The 26262-nt window shown below is 39.3% G+C and overlaps 1 protein-coding gene across 11 annotated transcripts in view; it reads left to right on the top strand.

The window, feature by feature from the left end:
- NBEA (neurobeachin) overlaps positions 1-26262 on the top strand; it is a 514855-nt gene that overhangs the window by 331784 nt on the left and 156809 nt on the right. For 5 of the 11 annotated variants that reach the window (XM_074859821.1, XM_074859825.1, XM_074859820.1 and 2 more), the window contains 3 exons: positions 10253-10396; positions 13514-13552; positions 25531-25667. In XM_074859821.1, coding sequence (XP_074715922.1) covers positions 10253-10396; positions 13514-13552; positions 25531-25667 — 320 coding nt within the window. Of the gene's footprint in view, positions 1-10252; positions 10397-13513; positions 13553-25530; positions 25668-25973; positions 26050-26262 lie in introns of those variants that run through there. The other 6 variants (XM_074859829.1, XM_074859824.1, XM_074859826.1 and 3 more) reach the window with 2 other exon arrangements.

The raw sequence follows: 26262 nt of genomic DNA, 5'->3' as shown, positions 1-26262 counted from the left end.
TGTTTGGATCTGATAGCAACAGCTTAAGTGATGGGGGACAAAGTTGCCTTCTAGCAGACATAATTGCCCATGCTTTGGCCACAGAGAAGGAGAATTCAAAAATTAGAAGACAGACCACAATACTACAACTATATCTTTCTTTTTTAAAATATTGCGGTTTGGGTCAGTCTCATGGTTTGAAGACTTAATTTTTAAATGTTGGGCAAGGTTTAGAAATGTTGGGGTAGAATCCCCGAATATGAGAGGTAAGATCACATTTCTCACATGCCAGTGCATTACCATTGGGCTGGTACATACACCAAGTGTTTGTAGTTCCAAAGAGTGTTTTATTGCTTCCCAAGGCTTTATCATTATTAGCCTTTTCAATTAGAATTTTTTGTGAGCAGAAAGCAAAATTGAGGCTAGCATATGTGGGCACAGTTCCTTAGTATGGGGTATGCCTCTTCAGAAGTCTGATAACTTTGATCCTGTCTTTAGGCTCTGCAAGCAGATAGAGTCAGAACATGACTTTTCCTGGAGAATGTGTGCTTGGGTTAGGTATTTCAAATTCAGAACTAATCTAAAACTTTCCAGACATAATCCAGACCTGAATTTAAGACATGATGTATTTTTCACTCTTATGTTATCTTAAAAACTTTTTATCAGATGCTATTTCAAAGGCATAGAATGCATCGTTTAGCAGATTTATTTCATTATTTCATTATCATGTCATACATATTTAAATTCAATCACCTTTTGCTTCTTACCTTATTAATTACATTTTCCTATTGAAATAGTTTGATTACCCTCTTCAGTGGCCTGTCTTAAGAAACCTTTGCTTACATGTGAATATTTTGAATTAAGGATAAATGAAATTCCTTTTTGCTGTCAAAACCAAATTGTGAAAATGCATTGCACGGCTTTGAAAATCAGTACACTCTATTAGCAGACCTGTCAATATAAAAAGTGCATTCCATTTCCACCTCTTGCTCTAATAACCTTTTCTATGTTACTCAGAGGCAGTTCACATAATCAGAGTATATTGTCAGCTTACTGGAGTTGGGGAAGCATGAAATGAAAATCGCGTTAATATTGATCCAATTCTCTTACTTGCAAGTGTCCTTGATGTCCTTTCCACTGAGCAATAACTGGTGGTGTGATGTAGTTATTTTTCTCTCAGCTATTACTGTACTTCTGTAAAATGGCTGGAAACACAGTTAGGAAATTTTTATTGCTCTTAATTATTTTCATTGTGTATCATCTTTGCCTGTTTAAGCGATCCACAACATAGCAGAGAATTTGGCTGCTTTTTGCAATTCATCAAACTACAGTATACATCGAGAGGCTGCATTTCAAACTGACAGGCATTTGTAAAGGTCATCAGTCATGAAATATGAATCCATTCTTGTGTGTACAAGTTACAGTGGCAAACTACATCTTAATCCAAATATAAACATTTAACTGTTTTAAGTTCCTGTTAGAAGGAATTCTGGTTCCAGTCAGAATGAAGACTGCCCTTCAGGAGCCTGAAATGCCTTGTAATGTTTGCTAGACTGGACATATCTGACTCTGTCACCCACTGACTGTTTATGGTCAGTGCTGAATCAGTGCAAGATCCTTTCTCATATGCTTAGAACACCTGAAATCTCAAATAAATATAATATTGACAGCTTCTAAAAATTAATTTTGTAACCGCTCTGAATCTCAGTTTTCCTATCTGTAAACTAAAAAAATAATGAGTGCCCAACATGATAACTTCATCTTTATTTTTATGTAGGTCCTTTTATATTAATATACAACACTTTGACTAACTACAAGTATTTATTGTTTAAAAAGCCTTCAACCTCATCTGAGAAGTGTGTTCATTTTGGCCTTGTCCATATTCTCAGTCTCCTCATTGGCATAGTTTGTGTCAGTCTCATTTTTACAACGCAAAATATCTGAGAATTTTCAAGAGGAAAACGAGTACAACAGTATTTATTTACAAATGACTTACATAAAGAAGTTAATTTGGTCAGATATTAGGCATAAAAATTGGAGAAAAATGTATGTATGGAATGTCTATGATAAAATTTTCAGGTCTTTATCTGTTATAGAAAACAAAAATGTGATTTGGTTTTACTTTTGGTGGAAGTAATTTCCAATACAAATATATGCAACTTTTAATTTCTATGCAATGTTCATAGTTTTTCTCCCTCATTTCTTCAAAGATCCTTAATAATGAAAATATGACTTAGATTCCTCTGGCTTTTATTAAATCTATTAAAACCAGCCTTCCTTTAATAACAGTCACTTCTCTGATTCTCTGGGGAAACTAAATTATATGCCAGTCAAAGCTGCCAGTTCCAGAAACACATTGCAATTTATATAACAATTCTAGCAGACACAGGTGGGGACAGTTCATCATGATATGCCAGCACCGGTCTGCTACTCAAAGCCAGAAGGCCAGTCTCTTGAGCAGACCCAGGGATACCTGGTGCACATTTCCCATGGAGTGAATGCAGTCCTAGGAGGGCTGGTTCTGTAGCCGTGCGGAAAGATATTAGCCTGGGCTGGAGTGGTCACCATGTCGATGATTTAATCTTACTGGGTTTTGCAGAGGTCAGTTTACAGACTCCCAAGCAGCTGCTCTCCATAACTGTGACTGCTGCGAGGGTCCCGGTGCCTAATCAAGTTAGTAAAGATTAGCAATAAAAGCAGGGGCTTAAACTGTTAGAATACATAAAGCAGGAAGATTATCTAGCAAAACTTTTTTTTCTAAGTATTTTCAAGTATGAATAATGTTGAATGAACAGAAAAGGTAGATAATAGTGTTGCATTTTAATTCTGTGCACATGTAAGCTGGGTTCTTCCTGTAAAAGTTAGTTTGTAAATACACAAAAAAATTCTTCCGGGAAAAAGCTTAGTTCTTTCAAGCTCTGTTGATAAATTATATTTTACCTGTGATATAATTCCATGATTCACATCATGACCTATCAGGTACCCACTTGTGAAGAACTAATTCTGAATTCCTTCATTTAATAAAATATTAAAAACTAGCTTACGTGATTAAAATTCAGCAACAAAAGCAGCGTTCTACAGAACAGTACATACTAATGATCTGTAAGGAGGAAAAAGCAACTTTACCCTTAAAAGTTTCTGAGTAGAGCTAAGTTTCACAAAAACTGTACTTTAGATGCTATAAAAGAGAGTTTTTAATTAAATGCAGCATTTTACTATAAAGAGAACTGACTTTACTTATGTCAAAATGTTCCTTTAGAAGCCACATAAAACTGTAAAAGACAATATATGAAAAAGGTTTCTTATAGAAAAGAAGAACACCATCCCATGAAGCAGATTTCCAGATGTTTGGAAACATTAGAATTTCCTGTCAGTATATTTAGGTAACATTAAAATGAGGTTAACTTTCCATTCTGCCATGTCTCTTCAGAGATCAAAGAGCACTCACTGCATAAATTGCCTTATCGGTAATTCGTTGAAGTAAACTATGGAAACAACTTTATAAGAAGCAGTAGTCTCCTTTTGTTGGTTACAGTATTACCAAGCAAACTTTTCTTAAAATTAACCATATTTTTAACCTCATTTTGTACCAAATACAGAGAGGAAAAATTTAAAACACTATATTTGAATACATAATAAATGGATAGAAGTAAAGAGGGAACTGGAAACTCCCTTCCTGTGTTCAACTAAATCATAGTAATTAGTGTAATGTCTAATAAAATAAGCTTACATAAACATAAATGTAATCAATATGTTATGTTTGTACTGCTAATTTTAATTTTTTATTTAGTAACAGGTTTTGTGGGTCTGGACAGTTACAGCATCTTTGAACTTTAGATTGCATCCATAGAACCTGTTGTGACCTACAGAAGCCAACAGGGAATTTATCCATTTAACTGAAAATAGAGAGGCAAAAATTCAGATATTACAATAACAATACCCCTCCCCCCCCACCAAATTGCTTAAATATTGTCTGTATTAAATACTTCTAGAGGCTGTAGCTGCAAAATAGCATGAGATTCTCCTGTTCTTGGGAAATTACTAGGGTTTTGTGGAATTTTGGTACAGGGTTTTTTTGTCTGCTTAATAATTTCTGTTTAAGGAAAAGTAATGCTACTGGAAGAGAGATGAGAAAATTCTTGGCAATACTGTACAAGTTTACTGTGCAGCTCATATAACCTTTCAGACATATAAAATGCACACCTTTTCATGGAAGTTTGGGTTTTGTAGAGGAGTGCTGGTTGGTTTCTTTAATTTCTTTTAAAGATGAGATCTTTTCAGTTATTGTGAAGCTACTGTAGGAAGCCAGTTTTTAACATGCACATTTAAAAAAAAATTGCCTAGATGGTAACAAGTGCAACAAAATATGGATTTTTTTTTTAAAACGGTTTATCTAATCTTATACATACATTCTCTTGAAATATCTTTAACACGGTGCCTCAAGTTTCAAGAAATTAGGGCACCAGCTTCTGCTGGACTTCAGTGTGAGCTGACTAACTTATTTCCTTTAACTTCTTTACAAAATGTAGTTTTAAGAAATACTTAGCTGCTTATTTCAAGGCTTCTTTCCAAATCTCAGTCTAGAAAAATATCCATTAAGAAGGAGTTTGGTAAGGACAAGAACTGATAGCATCTGCCAGTTCCAGTTCTGTGCACACCAATGTCAAAATGTTGCTTTCTTGAAATTATATTTAGTTTCATTTTATTTTTTTCCTGTTTTAACAGATTTGAAACATTTTCTAATTAGACTTAGGAACTGACATTAATACAATTCCTTATTGTGTCTTTAAAATACAAACTCCTTGTGTCCTAAAAAAAGTTTTAAATGAACTATCAGGAAATGGATTGTATTTCATAGTAATTTTGCTGGGGCTTTGAAAAAATAATTTCAGTTTTAATTTTTCTCAAACATGTTGAAATATCAAGTGTTCATTTCTCCTTTTTATATCACTGTTAACAATACTAGACATAGTTTTATGTCATATAATTTTTTATTCAGTTTGTTGTCTGGTTTTAAAGAGACAAGTTGTTTTTCTTTTTACTCTTGTTTGGAGAGGTTCTCTTATTTTAAAACCTTTTTGAAGTTGTCGTGAAATATAAAAATAGAACATCTGTGACAGATCTGTTTTGAACATATTTCACATTTCAGGATCCAAGGAGATCTGGTGGTCTGTGGTATTCGCTTGTTAATTTCTTGATGAATGGGTAGAAAGGCCACGAAGTGCACTCAGTACAGCACGTCTTCCGAAGATAGATGATCTCAAATAAATTCTATTCCAAATCAGTTTTTGATTTGTTAGGTGTTAAACCATTTCTTTGTAAGGACAGTGTTTACAAGCCTTGTAATGAGACAGCCCTGTGAGACCTTACTCTTCTTGCTGTAATTTTGATAAATGGAACTCTAATTCATAAAGGATATAGTGATTGAAGGGCAACTCTGGGTCTCGTACACTTTCATTTAGATAAATGTTTGGTACAGTACAGCAAAACTGAGGTGCACTCAACAAAGTGATAAATTTAAACAACAGCCAAACCAGAGCTTTTTTCCATCAGGACAAAGAAGTGCCATTTACAATATTTCTTTTAGATAAATGTATGTTTAATATTATAAACCAGAATGAATATTAGAAACATTTGTCTTGTTGCTAAGCTCCAAATTTGCCAAACTAATTTAATGCCTTCTACTCTACCACATTTCTTACACTGGTGTCTGGCAATATTTCTGTAATCTGCTAACTGGAACTCTCATCACAAGGGATTTAAAATACACTAAATTTCAGGTTCTTGTGATGCATTTTAAATGCTAGTAATGATTTGAGGCTTGGAACTTTTTTCCTGTAATTTTAAAAATACATCTTCATGCATACATAATTTTAAAGGATTGTCACTAATCTAATCTGTTACTACAGAAATGGTTGACTCTACTATTACTCCAGATTAGTACTTTTTAAGTAGTTAAATTGAAGATTATCACATTTTATAAAGCTCAGAAACTTTCAAAACTCTCACCAAACCTACCAAAAAGGAAGAGAACAGTATTTTCATGATTCCTTCCTCCACTGTGTTAGTTCATCTCGGGCCTGGTCTCCTTTAGTGTCAAATGCTTCACAGCAGGACATATTACTTGTGTCAAATGATGCTAAACTCCGTTGCAGGAAACACAAGTGTAACAAGATCCTGATCTAGTGATTAAATGCTCAGGACAATTCTGATGTAATAAAACTGAAGGTCTGTTAAAGCACATTACTCCTTCGTGTTTTTCCAAGCTCCTACAATTCTTGTTCCTTTTTGAGAATTAAGAAAAAGAAAAAAAAAAAACACCCACAAACAAAAAACCAAAAGTTTGGACACAGTACTGAAAACTTTTCCAACCGTTAGTTACTTGATTCAGTTTTAAATTGGTTAAATAATTACAGTTAGTTGTACTAAGTAGCAACCTATGCAAGTGAAGTAATGATCACAGCCTAATAACTGAACACAGCAAAACACAGTGTATAAGTATATAACAGTGTCAGTATTGTCTTAATCACTATTGGTATCAGTATGGTCCTACTGGAGAGAGCAACAAACAGGAAGACTAGAGATGCTGTTCTTAATTTTGAGCTTGGTGATAAAAATGGGATTTTGTTTACTTCTACTTTGTCTTTACCTGCTCTGTAGTTTCAGAAATAGCAATTGGGATAATAGCAATAGTATACAAAAGGTTAATATTAGACAATGTAAAACATGAGGTTGTCTCAGCCTGTGGTGGAGTTTGATAATAGTGGCATGCTAACAGTGATCTTCAAACCGAGTAAACACACTCACAGAAAAATATGCCTCCAGCATTTTTATTTATATGGTGTGACTCTCCTGTGCACAAACTAATTAAAAGAATCATATAAGAGTAGGCGATAAAAGCATAACACCTTCCCCACTGACTGTAATAACAAAACTGCCTTACACATCAGTTCCATTTCATGCATCTATCTTCACTAACCTATCTGCTTACTATATTCCACTGAGTTGTCCTGTATTAATATGAGGCCATAAGTCTTACTGGGCTTTACCTCATCATTTTACATCTGCCATAATAGTATTCATCATGTTTAAGTTCAGGCATTGTGGAAGATGAGCAAAATCCACACATGCCTGGTTTTGCTGAGATTTCACCCATCATTCTGTAGCTTACTAGGAATCAAATTTCCAAATTATACAGAAAGGAGAGATTACATTTCAGGTTTTCTTCCTGGTTGGCAGAACTGGAGATGTCCAGATCTTGTATGGTCCAAGGTGAGATGCAGGATTTTCTGTTCAGGAAAAAAAACAGAAAGCTTTCTTGCCTAAGGCTACTATGAGCCTGTAGTACTGAAAATAAAACTAATGACCTCTCCCCAGCTAAGAAACAAACACCATACAGATGTCACAACAGTATCATGAAAGCTGTTTATGATATGAAAGCTACTTGTGATTTTATCATTTGTCCACATCATGATTAATTTTTTACATGATGCGAATAACTCTGGCAAGCGCTAGTAGGATCTTCACAAAACTTAAGATGGCAGGCCAAAGGAGTCCAGGAAAGCTGGATATTCTTCAAGAATGAAATCTTAAAGACACAGGAGCAGTCCATCCCCATGTGCCGAAAGACGAGCCGGCAGGGAAGAAAACCAACCTGGCTGAACAGAGAGCTTTGGCTGGAACTCAGGAAATAAAAGAAAGTTTATGACCTTTGGAAAAAGGGGCAGGCAACTCAGGATGACTACAAGGATGTCATGAGGCTACGCAGGGAGAAAATTAGAAGGATCAAAGCCCAGCTAGAACTTAATCTGGCTACTGCTGTAAAAGACAATAAAAAAATGTTTCTATTAGCAAGAAAGGAGGGTTAAAGAGAATCTCTGTCCTTTATTGGATGCAGGGGAAAACATCGTGCCAAAGGATGAGGAAAAGGCTGAGGTGCTTAATGCCTTCTGTGCCTCAGTCTTTAATAGTGACACCAGTTGTTCTCTGGGTACCCAGCCCCCTGAACTGTAAGACAGGAACAGTGAGCAGAATGAAGCCCCCGTAATCCAAGGGGAAATGCTACACCACTTAGACACACACAAGTCTATGGGGCCGGATGGGATCTACCCAAGGGTCCTGAGGCAGCTGGTAGAAGTGCTCATCAAGCCACTTTCAATCATTTATCAGCAGTCCTGGATAACCGGGGAGGTCCCAGTTGACTGGAAGTTATCAGATGTGACACCATCTACAAGAAGGGCCAGAAGGAGGATATGGGGAACTACAGACCTGTCAGTCTGATCCTGGTGCTGGGGAAGGTTAGGGAGCAGATCGTCTTGAGTGCCATCACATGACATGTACAGGACAACCAGGTGATTGGGCCCAGTCAGCATGGGTATATGAAAGGCAGGTCCTGCTTGACTAACCTGATCTCCTTCTATGACCAGGTGACCCGCTTAGTGGGTGAGGGAAAGGCTGTGGATGTTGTCTACCTGGACTTTAGTAAAGCCTTTGGCACCATTTCCCACAGCATTCTCCTAGAGTAAATGGCTGCTCATGGCTTGGACAGATGGTCAGGCCCAGAGATTTGTGGTGAATGGAGTTAAATCCAGTTGGCAGCTGGTCACAAGTGGTGTTCCCCAGGGCTTGGTATTAGGGCCAGTTCTGTTTAATATCTTTATCAATGATCTGGACGAGGGGATTGAGTGCACCCTCAGTAAGTCTGCAGACAAGACCAAGTTGGGGGGGAGTGCTGATCTGCTTGAGGGTAGGAAGGTTTGCAGAGGGTCTGGACAGGCTGGATTGCTGGACCGAGGCCAATTGTATGAGGCTCAACAAGGCACAGTGCTGGGTCCTGCACTTGGGTCACAACAACCCCATGCAGTGCTACAGGCTTGGGGAAGAGTGGCTGGAAAGCTGCCTGGCGGAAAAGGACCTGGGGGTGTTGGTCAACAGACGGTTGAATATGAGCCAACAGTGTTCCCACGTAGCCAAGAAAGGCAATAGCATCCTGGCTTGTATCAGAAATAGTCTGACCAGCAGGACTAGGGAAGTGATCGTCCCCCTGTACTTGGCACTGGTGAGGCCACACCTCGAATCCTGTGTTCAGTTTCGGGCCCCTTGCTACAAGATATTGAGGTGCTGGAGTGTGTCCAAAGAAGGGCAACAAAGCTGGAGAAGGGTCTAGAGCACAAATATTATGAGGAGAGACTGAGGGATCTGGGGTTGTCTAGCTTAGAGAAAAGGAGGCTGAGGGGAGACCTTATAGCTGTCTACAACTTCCTGAAAGGAGGTTGTAGCAAGGTCGGTGTCTGTCTCTTTTCCCAGGTAACAAGCGGTAGGACAAGAGGAAATAGCCTCAAGTTGCACCACAGGAGGTTTAGGTTAGATATTAGGAAAAAATTCTTCACCAAAAGGGCTGTCAAGCATTGGAACAGGGTGCCCAGGGAAGTGGTTGAGTCACCATCCATGGAGGTATTTAAAAGACGTGTAGATGTGGCACTGAGGGACATGGTTTAGTGGTGGACTTGGCAGTGTTAGGTTAACAGTTGAACTTCATGATCTTAAAGGTCTTTTCCAAACTAGACGATTCTATGATTCTGTATCTCCTGCCGTAAGGAACCAACAGTCTGAATAGAAAAAGTCAGTTGTAGGCAAGAAGAAAGGGTAAGGGTAAAACTTACCTGTGAAGTCCTTTGAGGTAATTGGCACATGTCCATACACTGACATTTTTATTGTGCTCCTTAAACACCACACACACAGATGCACACCAAAGTTCCCTCACCATGCTTGTCTTTTTTCAGTCTTTTCTGAATCTCTGCATAGCCTATTGCCATGTATTGAGATAACCCATCTCCTACTTCACCATCCTGTCCCTCCTTATTTCTAAGACAAAAGTCATGACAGATTTGAATTCCTGAAAACAAGTCCTTTCTTTAGACTAAGTGGTTTGAGCTCTCAGATGTCAGTCTGAGTGAAGACACCAGGAACCCAAGAGAAACTCCTGCTGAATTTCTTGCAGGCGGAAAACTAATGGAACAACATTGAACATAAAGTACATAACAAATATTAAAAGCAGGAGAGTCTTTGTGAAACAGTTTTTATTTTATTCAAGATACATTTTGAAAGACAGAATAAGGCTGCATATTTTGTAAACCTTCATAAAGTTTTAGAAAATGTTCCTTCCCTTTTTTGATAAAGGTGATTTATACTGTATTTTTTTACTACTTGACTGTGGTTGGTTTATATTTAAAATATTACTCAGCTAAATTCACAACATTTGTAACTTTTTTAGGCACTGAAGAGGATGTAGTGAAGTCAAAGAAAACTTTCCGAAGTCAAGCTGTGGTAAATCAGAATGCAGAAACAGAGCTTATGCTGGAAGGAGATGATGATGCTGTTAGTCTGCTCCAAGAGAAAGAGATTGACAACCTTGCAGGTAATTATACTTTTCATTACAACTAAGATATGAGCCAAAAGGCTCTTTTAAACTTGTTAGTTCTTAACCTTTGTGGTTAGTGTCTTGATATTGACAGCTAAGCATACAATTACAGTATGAATAGATTCTTTGTGTTCTAGATTTAGTATGATGTCCTACTTCCATGACCTAGGGGAGCTGATTACAAAGCATATGCCCATTGCAGTGTCTTTCAGCAGAGATGTGAGAAATAGCAATACCTGAGGTGCTTTTATTACTGCCTGTGACTTGTTGAAAATTCTGTAAAACCACTGTGGAACGTCTCTTTTGGTTAAAATGGAATTGTGGGCTAATTCCACAGTTCAGGGTTTTGTGAATCAGAGTGTGGTTGTGTGCATTCATGACCTGATCCCAAGTGCCACACAGCTTGTGGAGAGACACCTGCGCTCCTGCTGGCACCCAGTTCTCTCAGTGATAGAGTAAGGGGGATCTGCAGTATCTCAACCCATCTGTCACAGCGAGGGAAAAAGTTGACTGTTTTAAGCAAGGACTAAGAAGGAATGAAACTGTAACCGAGCTATGAACTTTGTTAATTAGCATACAAGCTGGGAATGAATCCTCTGTAAATATGTACGTGAGAGAGCCCTTCTGGTCCTTTCTCCCTCGGTGAAGGTATGCAGTGAGGTCTCAGTTTTATCCATCTTCTAACAGGTTCTTTACAGCCCTGTCTTGAGGCAATATTACCTTTCCTGGGAAAGTAGTCTGGAAAGAAAGGCATGTTGAAAGTTGAAAATGCACTCTCAGACAAGTTAAAAATGTGAGAACTGTGAAATGCAGTATGAATTTTTTTAGGTTAATTTACTTAGGAATACTTTTATTAAACTACTCCACTCAGGGGAAGTTTTGTGATGTCTCAGGATTTTTTGTGCATAATTGAATTTCTAAACTAGCTGTCTTTGCTCCTGCACTTTCTTCTGATGCCATAGTGGATATTTGTAGCAAAGATAAGATCATAAATGGATGGTAAAAGAAAATAAAACAAAACTAAAGTAAAACAAAAAATAAATGATCAAATGAAAAAAGCAAAAAAATGCCTCTCATACTTTGAAACTAGAGCAGAGCAGAGGGGGAAGTAAATGCTTTTATGTGGGAGCAACCTTCAGTATATGATTATCACAGTTAATATGTAAATCTGCTTGCTTTCTCAATCTGCAGCTAACCTTTGCTGAGACACTGTTGTCTTAAGCCAGTACAATAGTGCCTCAAGCAGGACTATTAGTGGGATAATTTGATCGATGTCCCTTTCTCCTTTAGAAGGAAAACTCGGTACTGCTTTGGCTAAGTTCTTATACTTAGAAGAGTGCTTCCAACTAAATATACATACAGTAGCTATAGTTTAAAGGCTGCATTTACATTGAAATACTAATTAGAACTGCAAAGTGGACGTGAAAAATTCTTGCCCAGTCTGGAAAATCTCCCAGTCAGCTATGAAGTTCTTATGCCCCCACACTGCCATTTCGTTAAAACATGCCCATGCAATACAATACCTATAGCTACATCTCTCTTCAAAAAACTGGTATTTCAATGCATCCTTATGTGTTAATGTGCAATGTACCCTTTTACTAGAGATCACTACATAGATGACATCCCCTGCTCCTTCAGGACATGGCACGGTAATTCTAGTCCTTGGCTTTTACGATTGTAGAAATTGGGAGATACTGCCAGTATTAGAAAAACAGAAATTATAGAAATTGAAACAAATTAACTATTGAAATACTGACAGAATGTCTGTCCTAACACTGTCAGAAATCAGCCTTTGTGTTCCCTATTGACACTGACAGGGCAAGCAAGGCAACTCCAAGTCTGGTGAGGTGATGTGGTAATGTTGCTATATGTGTACCAAAAACCTTGAACTTCTCGAACCCACATTCCACTACCTCATTTTTTCTATTAGATTCACTCCAGCCTTTGCTACTCAACTCTTGCTCATTTTTGGAGCAGAAATTATTTTGAGAGTTAATGGTGTCATATATGTCTTCTACAAATTTTCCCCATCAGTGAAAAAAACCTGAATCCTGCCATACCCTCTGTTTCACTGCATGATTTTGCAGTCACTTTTTTGTCACTGTTTTCCACAGTTCTCAGTATATACAATGTGACTCTGGAACTTGTGTCCCATAACTGAAATCAAGAAAAGCAGTAGCCAAGGAAAGAGGGTTTTATGCCTAAGGAAGTTAGAACAACCTCTGACGGCTCTGAAGAGCAAGTCCCAATAAAGCCACACTGTCCATTCTGTCTAATTCTAAAGAGTTATGTAGATTCAGTGTATGTGATCTGGAAATCTTTGAGATATATCAAGTTATGGTATATCACAGCATCATTTATATCTAGTTACTGTTCAGAGTGGAATGGCACATAGGCATTTCTATATTCAAATATGCCTCCAATTTAACTTTAAAGCTTAAATCAATTTAAACCTAGTTTACAACAATTTGGATTGTCTCAGTAAGGGATAAGATTTAAACAAAATCTTTATAAACCAGGTTTAAATTGATTTAAGATTGTCCACATTTAACTAAAACAATTTAACATTGTTTATTCCATGAAACTAAGGCACCTTTTAAAAAGACAAGACCTTAGGTTTTAGGAGACTTTTAACTAAGAGAATATAAATATTACAATATTTTGATTTATGAAGTTAAACTAAAAAGAAAAAAAAAAGTTTGAAACAGATTGAGACTGTTCGTACAAAGTTATCTGTACATACCTTTTGTTCCAGAGACTCTTTATAGTTTTTCATCAACCATGTGGCACAAATCAATGTAAAGTTCACTTTGATAAATTACATATGGGATAGAGAATTTTTAAATAATTATAGTCTGAATATTTTTATTGTATAATCTTAGTATTCCATATGTGGCAATGGCAGTTGGTCAGATTTCATTATCTTAAGTAGCATTTTAATAAAATATAAAAATCAGATTCCATGTTATTATGGTTTTAGAATTATGACTTCTAAGTTTGCATCAAGATTTTTAACTAAAGCAGTATTTTGACTGTCTTACAGTATGTTATCAAAAGATGTTGTTCTTATTTTAGCATTTGCATATTAAAATATTTTACATTTTTCTGTTTCAGTTTTAGCTCCTTTTCTTCCCAGACTGTTCACTTCAAGAGGCAAGTCACATCTCTCTTAGAACTAATGATTGAGATAGCCCAGTCAATTTTAACAGTTTTCTAATATATTGTGAATCTGTGGGTAGTACAATCAAATCCACTGTAGTGAGTTGACATTACTAACTCTTCTCCTTTTCATTTCCTTTTCTATTTTCTAATGCTGCAGTAGGGCTCTTAAATACTTACCTTTTCTCTTAAGAGCCCAAGAATGCAAATTTGCTAACAATTTGTCTTCTGCTTAGTAGGTGACTTTTTCAAAATGAAAAATATGTGGATGTATTTTAATATCGTAAACTGGCATTCTCAAATGGAAATATGTTTTAACAGATGATTAATATTCTTTCCCAAAACTTTTTTTTTAAAGCACTGATCTTGCCCTAAAATAGAGCATTAAAACAACAACAACAACAACAAAACAAAACAAAACAAAAAAAAAAAAAAAAAAACAAACAAAAAAACCACCACCCACAGAATGCAGGTTGAACCACTCAGGTTTTATGAATTTTACATTTTAGAAATACGTTCTCTTCTCTTTGTTGTGAAAGTGCAGTTGACTTGCTGAGAATTGTTTGTGCACATCCGAGAGCAGAATTTAGTCTTAATGACAATCTTGAAAGATACATGTTGAGTAACTGGAGCACATTTAATCTATTTTGTCATATGTCTGGTGGCAACAGCAAATAGGCCCCAGCCAAGCAAAATATCCCTGACAAAGTCTTTTGCTACTCTCTAAAAAGTAGTTTCTAGAAAGAAAAAAGGAAGTAAAGATAGGAGGATATGAGGCTTTGGGTTATTTTAGGAAGACAAAAGGCTTTGGCAGGCATCTGTCTGGTTACTTGCATGGGCTCAATCAACTCAGAATCTGACTTCCATGGTAAATTACAGCCTCACACAGTCTTGCAAGAATTAATACATATTATTCACTCCATTATACGAGGAGATTGAGCAACTCATCCAAATAAACCCAAAGAAAGCCACTAACTGTCTTTAATGCATCTTAGTCTTAACATATCTTAACCTTCAGTACAGAATCTTCCCTTCTTCCTGGACATGTCTCTGTCTCTAGGTGGAAGGAGACCTCCTACAATGCGAATGTGCCAGGAAGGTTTGAGTGAGATGCAGCATCCCAGCACTGCCCTAACTTTTAGCAACTCTGAACTTCAGTGTAGAAATATTTCTAGAAAACAGCAATACTACTGCTAAACAAGAGCAGATCTTCCATCCAAACCAGCATGGGTAGCTAGTCCGCATTGGCTTGGGGGCTAAATGTGATAAGCCCTCTATCCAGACTTCTTGGTAGTGTGCTGAGTGTATTGACTTACTGGCCGGTGCTAAGGAGCACACTAGGTCATGAGGATTTGACAGCTTGTATTATTATTAATGAGATATAAGACCTTTCACTTCCAGGTCATCTGTTTGAAGTCCAGACAAGACTGGTGGTAACCAAATATTATCAACATCTGTTTTGTGGCCTAAGCAAAATAAGCCTTTAGTCTCATTTTAGACAAACTAACAGAAATCATTATGATTTTGAGCAATTTCCAATTGAAAAAATATTTGACACTGTCATTAGAGGAAATTGGAATAGTGCCAAAAGTTCTACTACACAGAGTTACAGTTAAAATTGTATAGCAGTACCTAAAAAAGAGAAGTAAATCATTTAGCCCTTAGGGAAATTTTCTATTCCGGGTTCTAACAAAGGACTCATTTACATTTCTGAAATTATTTTGAAGCCTTGCGTAGGGCCAGATGCAGTAATAAAAACACTAACACACCAAGAAACTGCATATAAAGTCACAAAAAGCTCACGAAATAAGTATTTGGGATGGAAAACTTAGATAGAATTGACTCATCTTTATATATATATAAAATATGCATTTAATATTTATACATATACATATTTAGTTACAGTGACATCTCTTATGGCCAAAATCTGACACTGAATTTTCTTTACAAGAGTTGACCAGTAAATCTCTGAGCAGATATTGTGACCAGACAATCTTTGGTAAGCAAAGCAAAGCTGTTTTGCAACTTTTTCTTACCTATTCTTAAGGAGTACTGGAGAGACATATTTTCTTGTTTTCTCTTCTGTTGCCATCTCAAAATTATTTTAAGGTAGGATCATTTCTATTGTTTTTGTTAATGGAGTTAGACAAACAGTAGATTTTCTTAATTAAAGAAAAGAACAATAACTTGGGCCTCTACTGAGAGGCAGATTTTCAAATTATTAGATTTTGCAGGCAAAAAATCCATAATTCGTTTGGGGTCAACCAGAGAAAGTTTTGTTACATTAGCTGCTGTCAGAGTAATGGGTTGAAAGAAAGGACCGAATAGCACTTATATTGTCTCCAGCAGCAACCACAGCCTACCCAGGAGGTTTTGGAGGATAGGAATCATCTTCATCCCTCTCAACTCCTGGAGAGCAAAGCATGATTGATCAGACAGTGGAATAGGCTGCCCAGGGAGGTGGTGGAGTCACCATCCCTGGATGTGTTTAAGGGTCATTTAGATGAGATGTTGGGGGATATGGTGTAGGGGAGAACTTTGTAGAGTAGGGCTGATGGTTGGACTCGATGATCCAAAGGGTCTTGTCCAACCTGAATGATTCTATGATTCTATGATAGCAGTTCCAAGAGTGGTCTCATCTTCCCTCCCCAACCCTTCTCCTCCATCCCCGGTATGTTCTGTCCTGCGAGGCTGGGAGATCCCTGCCGCCCATCATGGGCTGTCCTACTACAGCAGTTGTTGTCCGTGCTCCAGTGGCTCTGATGGTCTGTGGGGGTCCCAAGGGGGCAGAAAGCAGCGACCACAGTGGAAGCCCAGGAAGGACTGTAACAAGTATACAGTGATGCTTCCTAATAATTCTCTCTCAGCCTCCAACAGCTTGCACCTCTGAGGCTTCCAGAGTCAGAGATAGTAGTTATTCTCTTTCATTTTTTTTCCATTTTCTCTCTCTCCTCCCTCTTGCACTATCTTTCTCTCACTCTCTTTTTCCCTCTGTATGGAGGTGGCAAAGGTACTTTAAGCTTTTCCATGGTTTATGTCTTTTTCTTTAAGAAAGTATGTATGTATATGTGCACACACAAATACGTCAGTTAAATAACAAATATCAAAGTTTCATTAGAAAACACCAAAAAAAGTCTTAATACTTCTCCACTTCTCAATGGAAACTGTTCACTGAATTCAGCATGTACTAATGAGTAGTTTTCTCCCCTCGAACTCCATTTTTCTTGCAAATTAGCATTCAAGATAGGAATTTCATTGGGGAGAACTGCTTATTTGAGGAAGGGACAGGAATGTGGAAGAAGAATATTCTTTTTCCCTTTTTATGGTAGACACATAACCACACAAGCCTTGTACTTCCAAACATGGAAATTCAATTCAGCCAGATTTCCATAGTTTCTGCTCATTATATATTCAGATTTTGATCCTCAAGTCTAAGTATAAAAAAGAAAAGCATATTTGTATGAGTTTAATTTAGAGTATAGATTCAGGCATAAACTGAAAACAGTTACACTTTTGATATGTAGTTGGCTTTCACATTGAAAACAAAAAAAAAGCCCACAGTTTCTATAACATACTATTTTTAGACATCTCAGTGTTTATTCTAATAATTTTTTCCACATTACTATCGAAAATAGCTTAATATTTTATAAGGTGGTTGTCAGTCACATATCATAGTGCTGCTAAGCACAGCTTTGAAGAGCTCTTCTCTTTGTACCTTATTACACCCCACTCTGAGCATCTTCAGCTTTTAAAATGCAGCTGGATTTCCTGCTTTCCAAGCTTTAAAATTAAGTCAATTCAAACTTTTTTGTTTGGTATTTATGAATCGTTCTGAGCGTGCTTCATGTGCTCTTACCACTCATACCAGTCTATTTTTTTTTCCATAACTTGCAAAACTCTTTTTATTTGAAATTTCTAAGTCTGCAAAATTAGACTACAGTGGAGCCTATGACTGCACACTTGCCTAGTGCATAGGTGTGTAGCTTCTCCCTTGTCCTGTGGTACCACAACCTGGATGGAACTGGTTAGCTTATCAGAAGTCAAGCCGATGAGCTACCTGATATATAGGAGAGAGACTGCAGAAAGACATATCTAGTCATAAGGAGCCAGACTCCACTGTTTTGCGCCTTATTTCATGTTCCCTATGCAATTGGTTCCCATATAAAAATCCCTGTAAGCTTCATAAGAATGTATAGGGATGAACCTATACAGATTAGTGGTAGGAATGTATCCAGAACTGTATCAACAGTACCTATGTTTAAACTAAGCACTTTCATTGACCTACAGACAAGATTTTTGCTTTTTGCCTTTTCTCTTTTTTCCCACTAGTGTTATAGAAGCAAGCTAAAAACTCAGTCAAGAGGACAGATTGGTTAGTCCTGGTTTCATTAGCCAGAAATTGTACAAGAGGTGGCCTCACCCAGTGCATTTGGACAGTCCTCGCTAGCAGCCTATTACATGAGAGCTTTTAGCTTGGCTTTCTAAAGAAACAAGGTTTATGTGAGTATCCTTGTCAGCCTCTATGCATCTTTTGAACCTGGAAGCCATTTTGAACAAACTTTAACACAGGAGTAAGTATTTCAGAAGCAATAAAATTCCTGCAAGGAAATCAGGTTGTTAAGGAAAAAAGCCTATATGACAGAGCCTGTCACATTGGTTCTCCTTTTATTAAGTACCAGAGAATCTTTGTGGGAGAGTCTTCAGAAGTTCCCTGACTGTGGGAAAGCAAAACATGCAATCAACCAGTAGACAGAGTTACACTACAAAACATCCTCCATTGGTTCTGGTGGTGTTTAGAGATACTCGTATTTTCAGAAAATTTTGAAGTTGCAACTATTGCATCTTAGATGATTCTTCCAAATATACCTAGCAAGTTATACGCTTATTCAACAACTTCTTTCTTTCTTCCCACACACATATAGGAGTAGCTAACCAAATAACTGAACTTTAAACTATCACAAGCTATCTGAACATAACACTTCCCTTCGCTACGGTCTCAAGAAGTATAAGGCTCACAGTTTATCCTGAAGAGCTTTTCCAGCATGGAGACTAGAAGAAATGAAAGCTGAGGGCTCACATCTTTCATTTCATTTCTAATCAATTGAGCTCTATTGGCATGACAAAGTACACAAGCTAGACTGTATAAGATACCTGTCAAGTCTGGTTCACTCAGACTGGCAACTGGGATTTGATCCCTCGTGTTCCTGACTCATTACAATGAGTTCCTGTTTCGGTGGTATACTGCTATAGCAGGATGCTCCCTCTGCTTTCTCCTTTCTTCCTCCAACATTAAATATGCTTTTCTAAGGTGTGTTTTTTTCTGTTAGCTTGTGATTAAATAGACAGCTGTAGTGGCTCTCTCAGAGAGAAAAACTGTCACTTATGTGGGCATGTTCAACATCACTTAAGGTTTTCTAGGTTGAAAAATGTACCTTAAATTTTACCTGAAAATGAGGAGGAAGCTAGTGTGGGTCATAGTGCATTAGTGCAGTATACTCACATCTGGATGCACTGCTTAACAATCCAGTTCTTAGTTTCCAAACCAGCTTAAATTACTCAGTCTTTCCAAGGTATAGCTTCAGGCAGAGCACACCGAATGAATCTAATTTTGAAGTGGCAAATGTATGCATTGCAGTAGTGAGGTCCCTATCCCAAATATTTTAAGTTTCTGGCCAGCTGTAAATCATTAAGGGGAGTCTTGATTATTATTAATACCTGATCATCTGGCAGGTTGGTGCTCAAACACGTCCTGGAACAATACTAAACCCACATAAGCCACTTGGAGCTTGAACACAGTTCAGAGGTTCTCATGTGTGTCACAGAGCAAATCAGACTTTACCTGCAAAAGGGGGCAAAAGTTGATTTTATGAGTTGCTTTAGACTGTTAGACACCCAGCTAATTGTTCCGTGGGACCTTCAGTGAGAAGATACCTAATAAGATTGACTTTGGTACAGTATTGAGCTTGTCTCTGCATATTCTGTAACCATTCTATTAAGTGGTTGCTTTCTATCGCACTTTGAACAATATAAAGAGATACTTATTCCTAGGAATATTGTGAAACATTTTCCCTCAGCAAGAAGTACTATTTTATATTTTTCTTTCAGTGTGACCAGGGAGGTATGGAATTCAAATAATAATTTGCCTGTGGAGGTGCATGTCACTTGATTCAAATGTATGAAAATTATGTATATGTTTAAGAGAAAATTACTTTTTTTTTTCTTAAGCAACACTATCTTTAACTATTTTCACAATCTCATTAAAAATATGTATTTATTTCTTACTATTTGATTCACAGTTATAATATGTAAGGTTATTTTTATTTACACTTACTTTTTAATCGAACACATTTGTTTGCTGTTATGGCACCACTTAAGAGAATTGAGTTGCTGTAATTGTTTAGTTACTGTTCTTGAAAAAGACCATTGAAGTTGATCTTTGATGTTAGTAGTAGTGTTACATGCCTTATGGAGGAAAGGGGGGAAAAGTGGGGAAAATTTTGGATATCAGGGCCTATCCACACTGGCAATGACATTTAAACAAACAATAAAAATCAATCCCTCCCTCACAATATGAAACATATGATTGTGCAAGAGTAAAAAGCCAACAAAGTAAGCTTGGATATCTCTGAAAACAGGGGAAATGAATTGGGGTTGTTATTCAGTGGCGGAGGAGAAAAACAAGATTATAGTCATGTTTAGACTTAGATTCTGGTTTTTGCAATCAGAAAGTTGTACAAATTACTCTATTGAAACTGTTGAAAGTGATATGTAAAGGGAGCTGTATATATACATTCTTATAAAAGCCTTGGCTTGAGTGAAGGAGTTACTCCCTGTATCTGCTGTAGTGGAGAACAAATTGGGGGCAACCATCCTCATGTAAGTTCAATATATTTACTGCAGAAGTCTTTTTAAAGGGTAGTTTGGATCAGATTTCTGACAAGAATAGGAACAAAAAAGACTGAATTCTGTGATTTGATTTTTAGGAATCTTACATTGTTTACTTGTTATTTACATGGCAGTGCATGTATTATATTAATGATGTTAATTGGATGAAATATTTTCCTGACTACAGAGCTTTTCCCAAAGGCTTCTGATGCCTATACCTGTTTCTGCTTGTATGCTATATGATTTATATTACAAGAAGCTGAAGTTTTTGTGTGCGAGAGTGTGTGTTACATGTAAATTGTTTCAAGTATAAGGATTTGTAGTCATTTTAAATGCAAGTCAGTGCCAGAAACACTTGGCTTTAGAGGTGAAGTGCTGAGGGAGTTTCAGTTGTCTAATTTCAGGTACCTTGTGAGTGATTTTTAATAACTATTCTTAAATTTAAAATTCTTGCTTAAGTATCATGTCAAATTACAAATTGTAGTTTATGTAAACTATTTTACATAGTAAATGTATTAGTTTCAGATAATCTGTTTTGTATTTTCCATGTTAAATGGTATATGAAAAAAGATTGATATGTTTTTTCTTTTAAACAGCATCAGCTAAAAATTAAACATGACAATATTCACCACTTTTTTTTCAGAATAATTACCAGTAGATTATAAAATTAAATTGGTCTAGCTGATTGGATATGTTTTCAAAGTGTTTGTCCCAGCTAGTATTTTTTGATCTATAAGTAATCACCAAAATATTATTTTAAAAGTTAAGACTTTTATGTCTGCAGCAGGTAAATTGATTGTTTTCATAATTCAGCATATAAAGGCATATATCTTATCCTACTTAGGAGTAATTATGCCCAATCATTTCAGCAAATACACCTCCGGTGTAATTTTCAAGCTCATAAATATAACACATCTTTAGCTCTTGAAGTTAAAAATGACAGTTTATGAAAATGAAAATGTTTGAAATAACAAGTTCAAAATACCAGTCTTCTGGAGCTTTCCTTAAGAGGTGTAATTTTACCGGTGTTGCTTTAGCAGATAGCAAACTCTTTCACTTGATAGAATGTTTCACTTGCATTGACTTTCTTTACTTGAACTTGAAAAATACAAGAGCTAGGTATTAGTACAAGAACAAAATACAAGGAGTGAGGGTCTCTGTTTAACAAAAATTAACGGAGGGGAGGAAAGAGATTACATATTGCCTTTTTTCACTGGGACCTTCTAATCCCACAATCATTTACTTTCGGAAAGAAAATATTATTTTAAAATGTATATGCGCGGTAGCGTTTATTTTAGAAATGTAAATCACATGTGCCGACCACAGGGACCAGGCAAAGCGGAAAATTCTCCATTCGAACAGATTACAAGACCTGTGGATCTGAAGTGATCCCTGGTCTGGTTTTAAGGCCAGAACGTCTTTGTTAGGTCGCTGCCTCTCTGCTGTGGGCCGCCCCGACCGCTTCAGAGAGGTCGGGAAGAGGCAAGAAACGCTCCTTCAGAAGAGATGCTCTTGCGCTGGGGTCCCCGCGGCTGACAGGCGCTCTGCAGAGGCGCGTCCCCTCCACCCGCCAGCCCCGGGCCGCTGGGCGCGGCTGAGCAGCCACAGGTTGGCCGTGCCCCGGGCGCTGCCAGCGGGGAGCGCCCGGCGGCAGCCCCGGTGCCGGTCCCGGACGCGGGCACGTTCCGCCGCGCTCCCCTTCTCGGCGGCTACAGCCGCGCTGGGAATGAATATTTACACCCCCCTGGAAAAGCGCAGCTCGCCGCCGCTGCCGCCGAGGGGCCGGGGTGCGGCTGGTAGCCGGAGCTCGTTATCTTTCCCGCATGCGAATGAGCCCGTCCCGCGGCTCTTGGCTCAGGTGTGCCCGGCTTTTGTTTCATTAGATTATCAATTGGGTGCGGGAAGGGGATCCAAAGCTTCCCGATAGCTCGGCTGCCATATGGAAAATCTGCAGTATTTTGATTATGCTCTATGTAAACATTTTAATATCGGATCCTTAAAATCCAGAGACTATCCCAAAGGGGATTAAAACATAATCCTCTCTTTCTATAGCTGTAGTGGATTAATTTCGTATTCTCTCAGTGGCTGGCTTGCTCCCTGAAGGCTACAACAAAAAGACTCAGTGCTCCTTAAACATGCTATGGAATTGGAAGTTGTAATTGGAGATTTCCAAAGGACAAGTGTAAAAATGACACACTGTTAATACCGAATATTTTTTTTCATTTTGTGCTTTCAGGAGGAAAAAAAAAAAAAAATCTGCGAAGATTTTTGGAACTTAGTTTGAACACTCCCTGCCCCGAAATCCCATAATTTGACCACTGTTTGTTATGCTGTTTCTTTTTTACGAAAAAAAAAGAAAAATAAATTTTAAAAAACCCCAACACAACCCACAAGCAAACGTTTTCTCATCTGCAGGGTACAATAACGCTTACTCCTTGTCGCGTTTTAATACCTCTGACATGTTTACATTGCAACAAATCTAGGGTGTCATCTGAGCAGAACACAGGGCAGATGCCAAGGTACCGGTCTGGGAGCTCAGAGCTTTTTCCTGGGAGGAGAAGGAGGAAGCCAGAAATCCCCGATTTCCCCTGCGTTCAGTAACAAGCTAAGAAGTGAATGTCCCCTTTACCTCCACATCCATCCCCCGCTTTTGCAGCGCTGCCCCCGCCTCCAGGACGTGAGTGCATTTCGCTAGCACACCCGCTAGCCGGGGTGCACCTATTGTCTTCTCCTGGATGTCAGATTATGGGTTTTGGCCTTTTGACCATTAAGTAGCGGTGGCTTTATTTTTATTTTAGCCACACAACACTAGGGAAAAGGGGTAATTGGATTAAATTGATGGTCTTCCTTCTGGGATTCAGCAAAGCCCACAGACGCCTCCTTAAAGTGATAGAATATCGGGTGGTTTCCAGGACGCATCTTCCGAAGGCGGTTTTTTCCCCGCACAAAGGCCCGGGAGCCCATCACCGTGCGCCGGGCCAAGCGGCGGCTCCCGGCCGCCCTGCGGGGAAGGGCGAGGGGAGGGCTGGGACGCTCTGCTTGAGAGGGCAAGTGCTTCTGCAGGGCAGGGAGCCGCTGTCTGCCCAGACCCCCCTTCTGTAAACACAAAGAAAGGGGGCCTGGGGAATAGAAACCCAAATCCACTTGTAATCGTACAAGAGAATCGGGCGTAATTACTTGAGCAACCTAGATGAAGATTGATGAGGCTTTAAAGCGGCGTTTCGGATCGATCACGCTGCCCTTTGGAGCCTGCAGCCGGGCTTCCCCGGCTCGGCTCGGCTCGGCTCGGCTCGGCTCCTTTCTCACCGCGAAGGGAGGGAGGGAGAGAAGATGGAGGCGAGACGGGGAGGGCAGCAAAGCAAGCCCGGCGCATGTGATTCTGATCAGCTGACTAGGGTCAAGAGGCTACCCCGGTTTATTAGGAGATGGAAAACAATAAAATGAAAGAAAATAGAGTTTGTATCAATATTATCCAGCCTGCCATGCTGGGCTGCTGAAAGCTGTCACTGAAACTGTGCGTTTTAGCTTCCCCTTGTACACACAGTAATCCCTGCCTTCCTCTTTATTTGTTTTGCAGCGTAAATGACAAAACATTGTGCAATACGGTCTCAAATTGGGTGTTACAGTACAGTAAAACATTAACAACATGACAGTTAGATGTGCCGATACAGGACTAATTTGGGCTAAGCGAGTAATTTGAAGTGTTGCTTGCAAGATCTGGTAGTAAAGTGTGCGTGCAGTACTAGGGGAGGAGGAGGAGAGGTTGCCCCCCATGCTTCTCTGCAGCCCGGGCCTTGCCTCGCCCGCCAGGCCCTCCGAACGCACCCTGCCTTCAGCCCCGGAGAGGGCAGCGCCTGGGGACGGCAGCTGGGAGCGGACACAGGCACCCTCTGCCATCCCAGCAAGGTCTTCCTCATTGCAGAGGAGATTTTTGACTGCATAAACCAGCCAACCCCTCTTTAGCATTCACTGAGATGCTCAGTTTGCCGGTTTCTAAAAGGTGTATGGGTTGGATGTTGTACCCAGTTTCTCAGTGCTGAGGCTTTTATTATTTGCGTGTCAGCTGTGTGCTTGTGCATGCGTGTGGATGTGTGTGTTTATATATGTGTATACAAATTACCCTACACGCTTTAGTGGTTAAATCTAGAAGAGTGTTTTATATTTAATCTTTTCTTTTCAGTGAGCTTCCTAAACACCGACACTGTCGGCTTTAAGAGTAGATTGCATTCATATTGAAGATGAGATGGTGAAAAAGTGATCCCCTGGTGTCTTTTGCATTAAAGCAGTTGTTTTTTTTCCTGAATTAAAACCTAACCATTTGTGCGGTGCAGGCTGCCTTTTACAATAGGTTTTTCCCATCCCATCTTTTCAGTGCCCGTGCAAGCGTCTCGTTAAGGAATATATTTGAGCAAAATGTTGTTACAGTAATGTTAAAAGCATTAAGTGACAGCAAGTTGAAGTAAAAATGATCTTGCCGTAAATATATTTAACGATGCCAGCCTTTGTGTGCGTGTGGTATTGAAGTAGGTAAAATATATATATACATATATATATATATGATCTTTCGCGGTACTTTCGGAGTTGAGGTGTGGACCCAGAGTTAAAAGCAATGCCCGCAGGCTTCGGAGGGTCGGTGTGGCGGGCAGGGACAGGGGCAGGGGCTGCTCTGCCGCCCACCCGGCCCGGCCCGGCCCGGCCCCCGCGGGGACCCTTCGCTGCCGGGTCCAAGCTGTGTGTAACGAGTCGCCGCTATCGCACATAAACAGCGATAGTGTTAACGAGGAGCAAAAGGGCATGAAAAGAGAAGGGACCTACTTCTAAGAGGCAGCTATTTTTCACTCTAACCCCTCTGCATTTCGCTGCTGGCTGATTTATCTCGCAACCCCGGAGCTCCCAGACTCGCCTCTGTCCTGACTGCGGAGTTCAAAGCGCTGACCGCGGGCAGGAGGGGGATCCGCTCGGCGGGTTACAAACAGAGTTTATTAGGGGGCTCGCCGGGCGCTCGCTTGGCGGAGGGAAGGGGAAGGGCCACCGGGGATGGGCCGGCCGGGCGCCTCCAACCTGACGCCGCTGCCCTTGCCTTGCAGGCCCCGTGGTCCTCAGCACGCCGGCACAGCTCATCGCCCCCGTGGTGGTGGCCAAGGGGACGCTCTCCATCACCACCACGGAAATCTACTTCGAGGTGGACGAGGATGACCCAGCCTTCAAGAAGATCGACGCCAAGGTGAGTGCGGCAGGCGGTCCCGGTCCCCGTCCCGGCCCCGGCACACGTGCGCCCGGGCCGCCCCCTCCCTCCAAACTCCGCTCCCGTCTGCCGCCTCTCGCTGCGTTTTACTTAAAAGAAAAAAAAAAAAAAAAAAAAAGAAGAAGAAAAAAAAGAAAAAAGCGTAATGTATTAATGATGTTAAATCCTCTATTACGGCAGCGTGCGCGTTTTCCAACAGCCTTTCGCTCGGTGCCTTTGTATGAACGTGGTCAGATTTAGTAGTTAAGCCAATTGCTCTGAAATCCCTGGAGGGAGCAGCAGTCCCAGCCCGCAGCCTTCCCGAGGCACAGCGGAAGGTTTTACCCCTTCCGAGGATATCGGAGAATCCCGTTATTTCCATGTAAGAAAACACGGCGCATTTTGTAAACACTCTGATTGCTGAAATGCAAGTGAACGCTAATTTTCGGGGGAAAAAAAAAAAAAAAAAAAAAAAAAAAAGGAAATAGGCATGTACCCAAGACTTGATTCCTGGGAAAGCTCTGTTTTTTTCTGAAGTCATTTACTACTACCAATTCCCCAGCGCCGTCCCCCACCCTCCCCTCCGCGAAAACCT

The sequence above is a fragment of the Strix uralensis genome, chromosome 2, assembly GCF_047716275.1.
Source record: "Strix uralensis isolate ZFMK-TIS-50842 chromosome 2, bStrUra1, whole genome shotgun sequence".
Classification (NCBI taxonomy): domain Eukaryota; kingdom Metazoa; phylum Chordata; class Aves; order Strigiformes; family Strigidae; genus Strix; species Strix uralensis.
The sequence above is the reverse complement of the archived record's forward strand: the minus strand, read 5'-3'. Positions and strand labels throughout refer to the sequence as shown.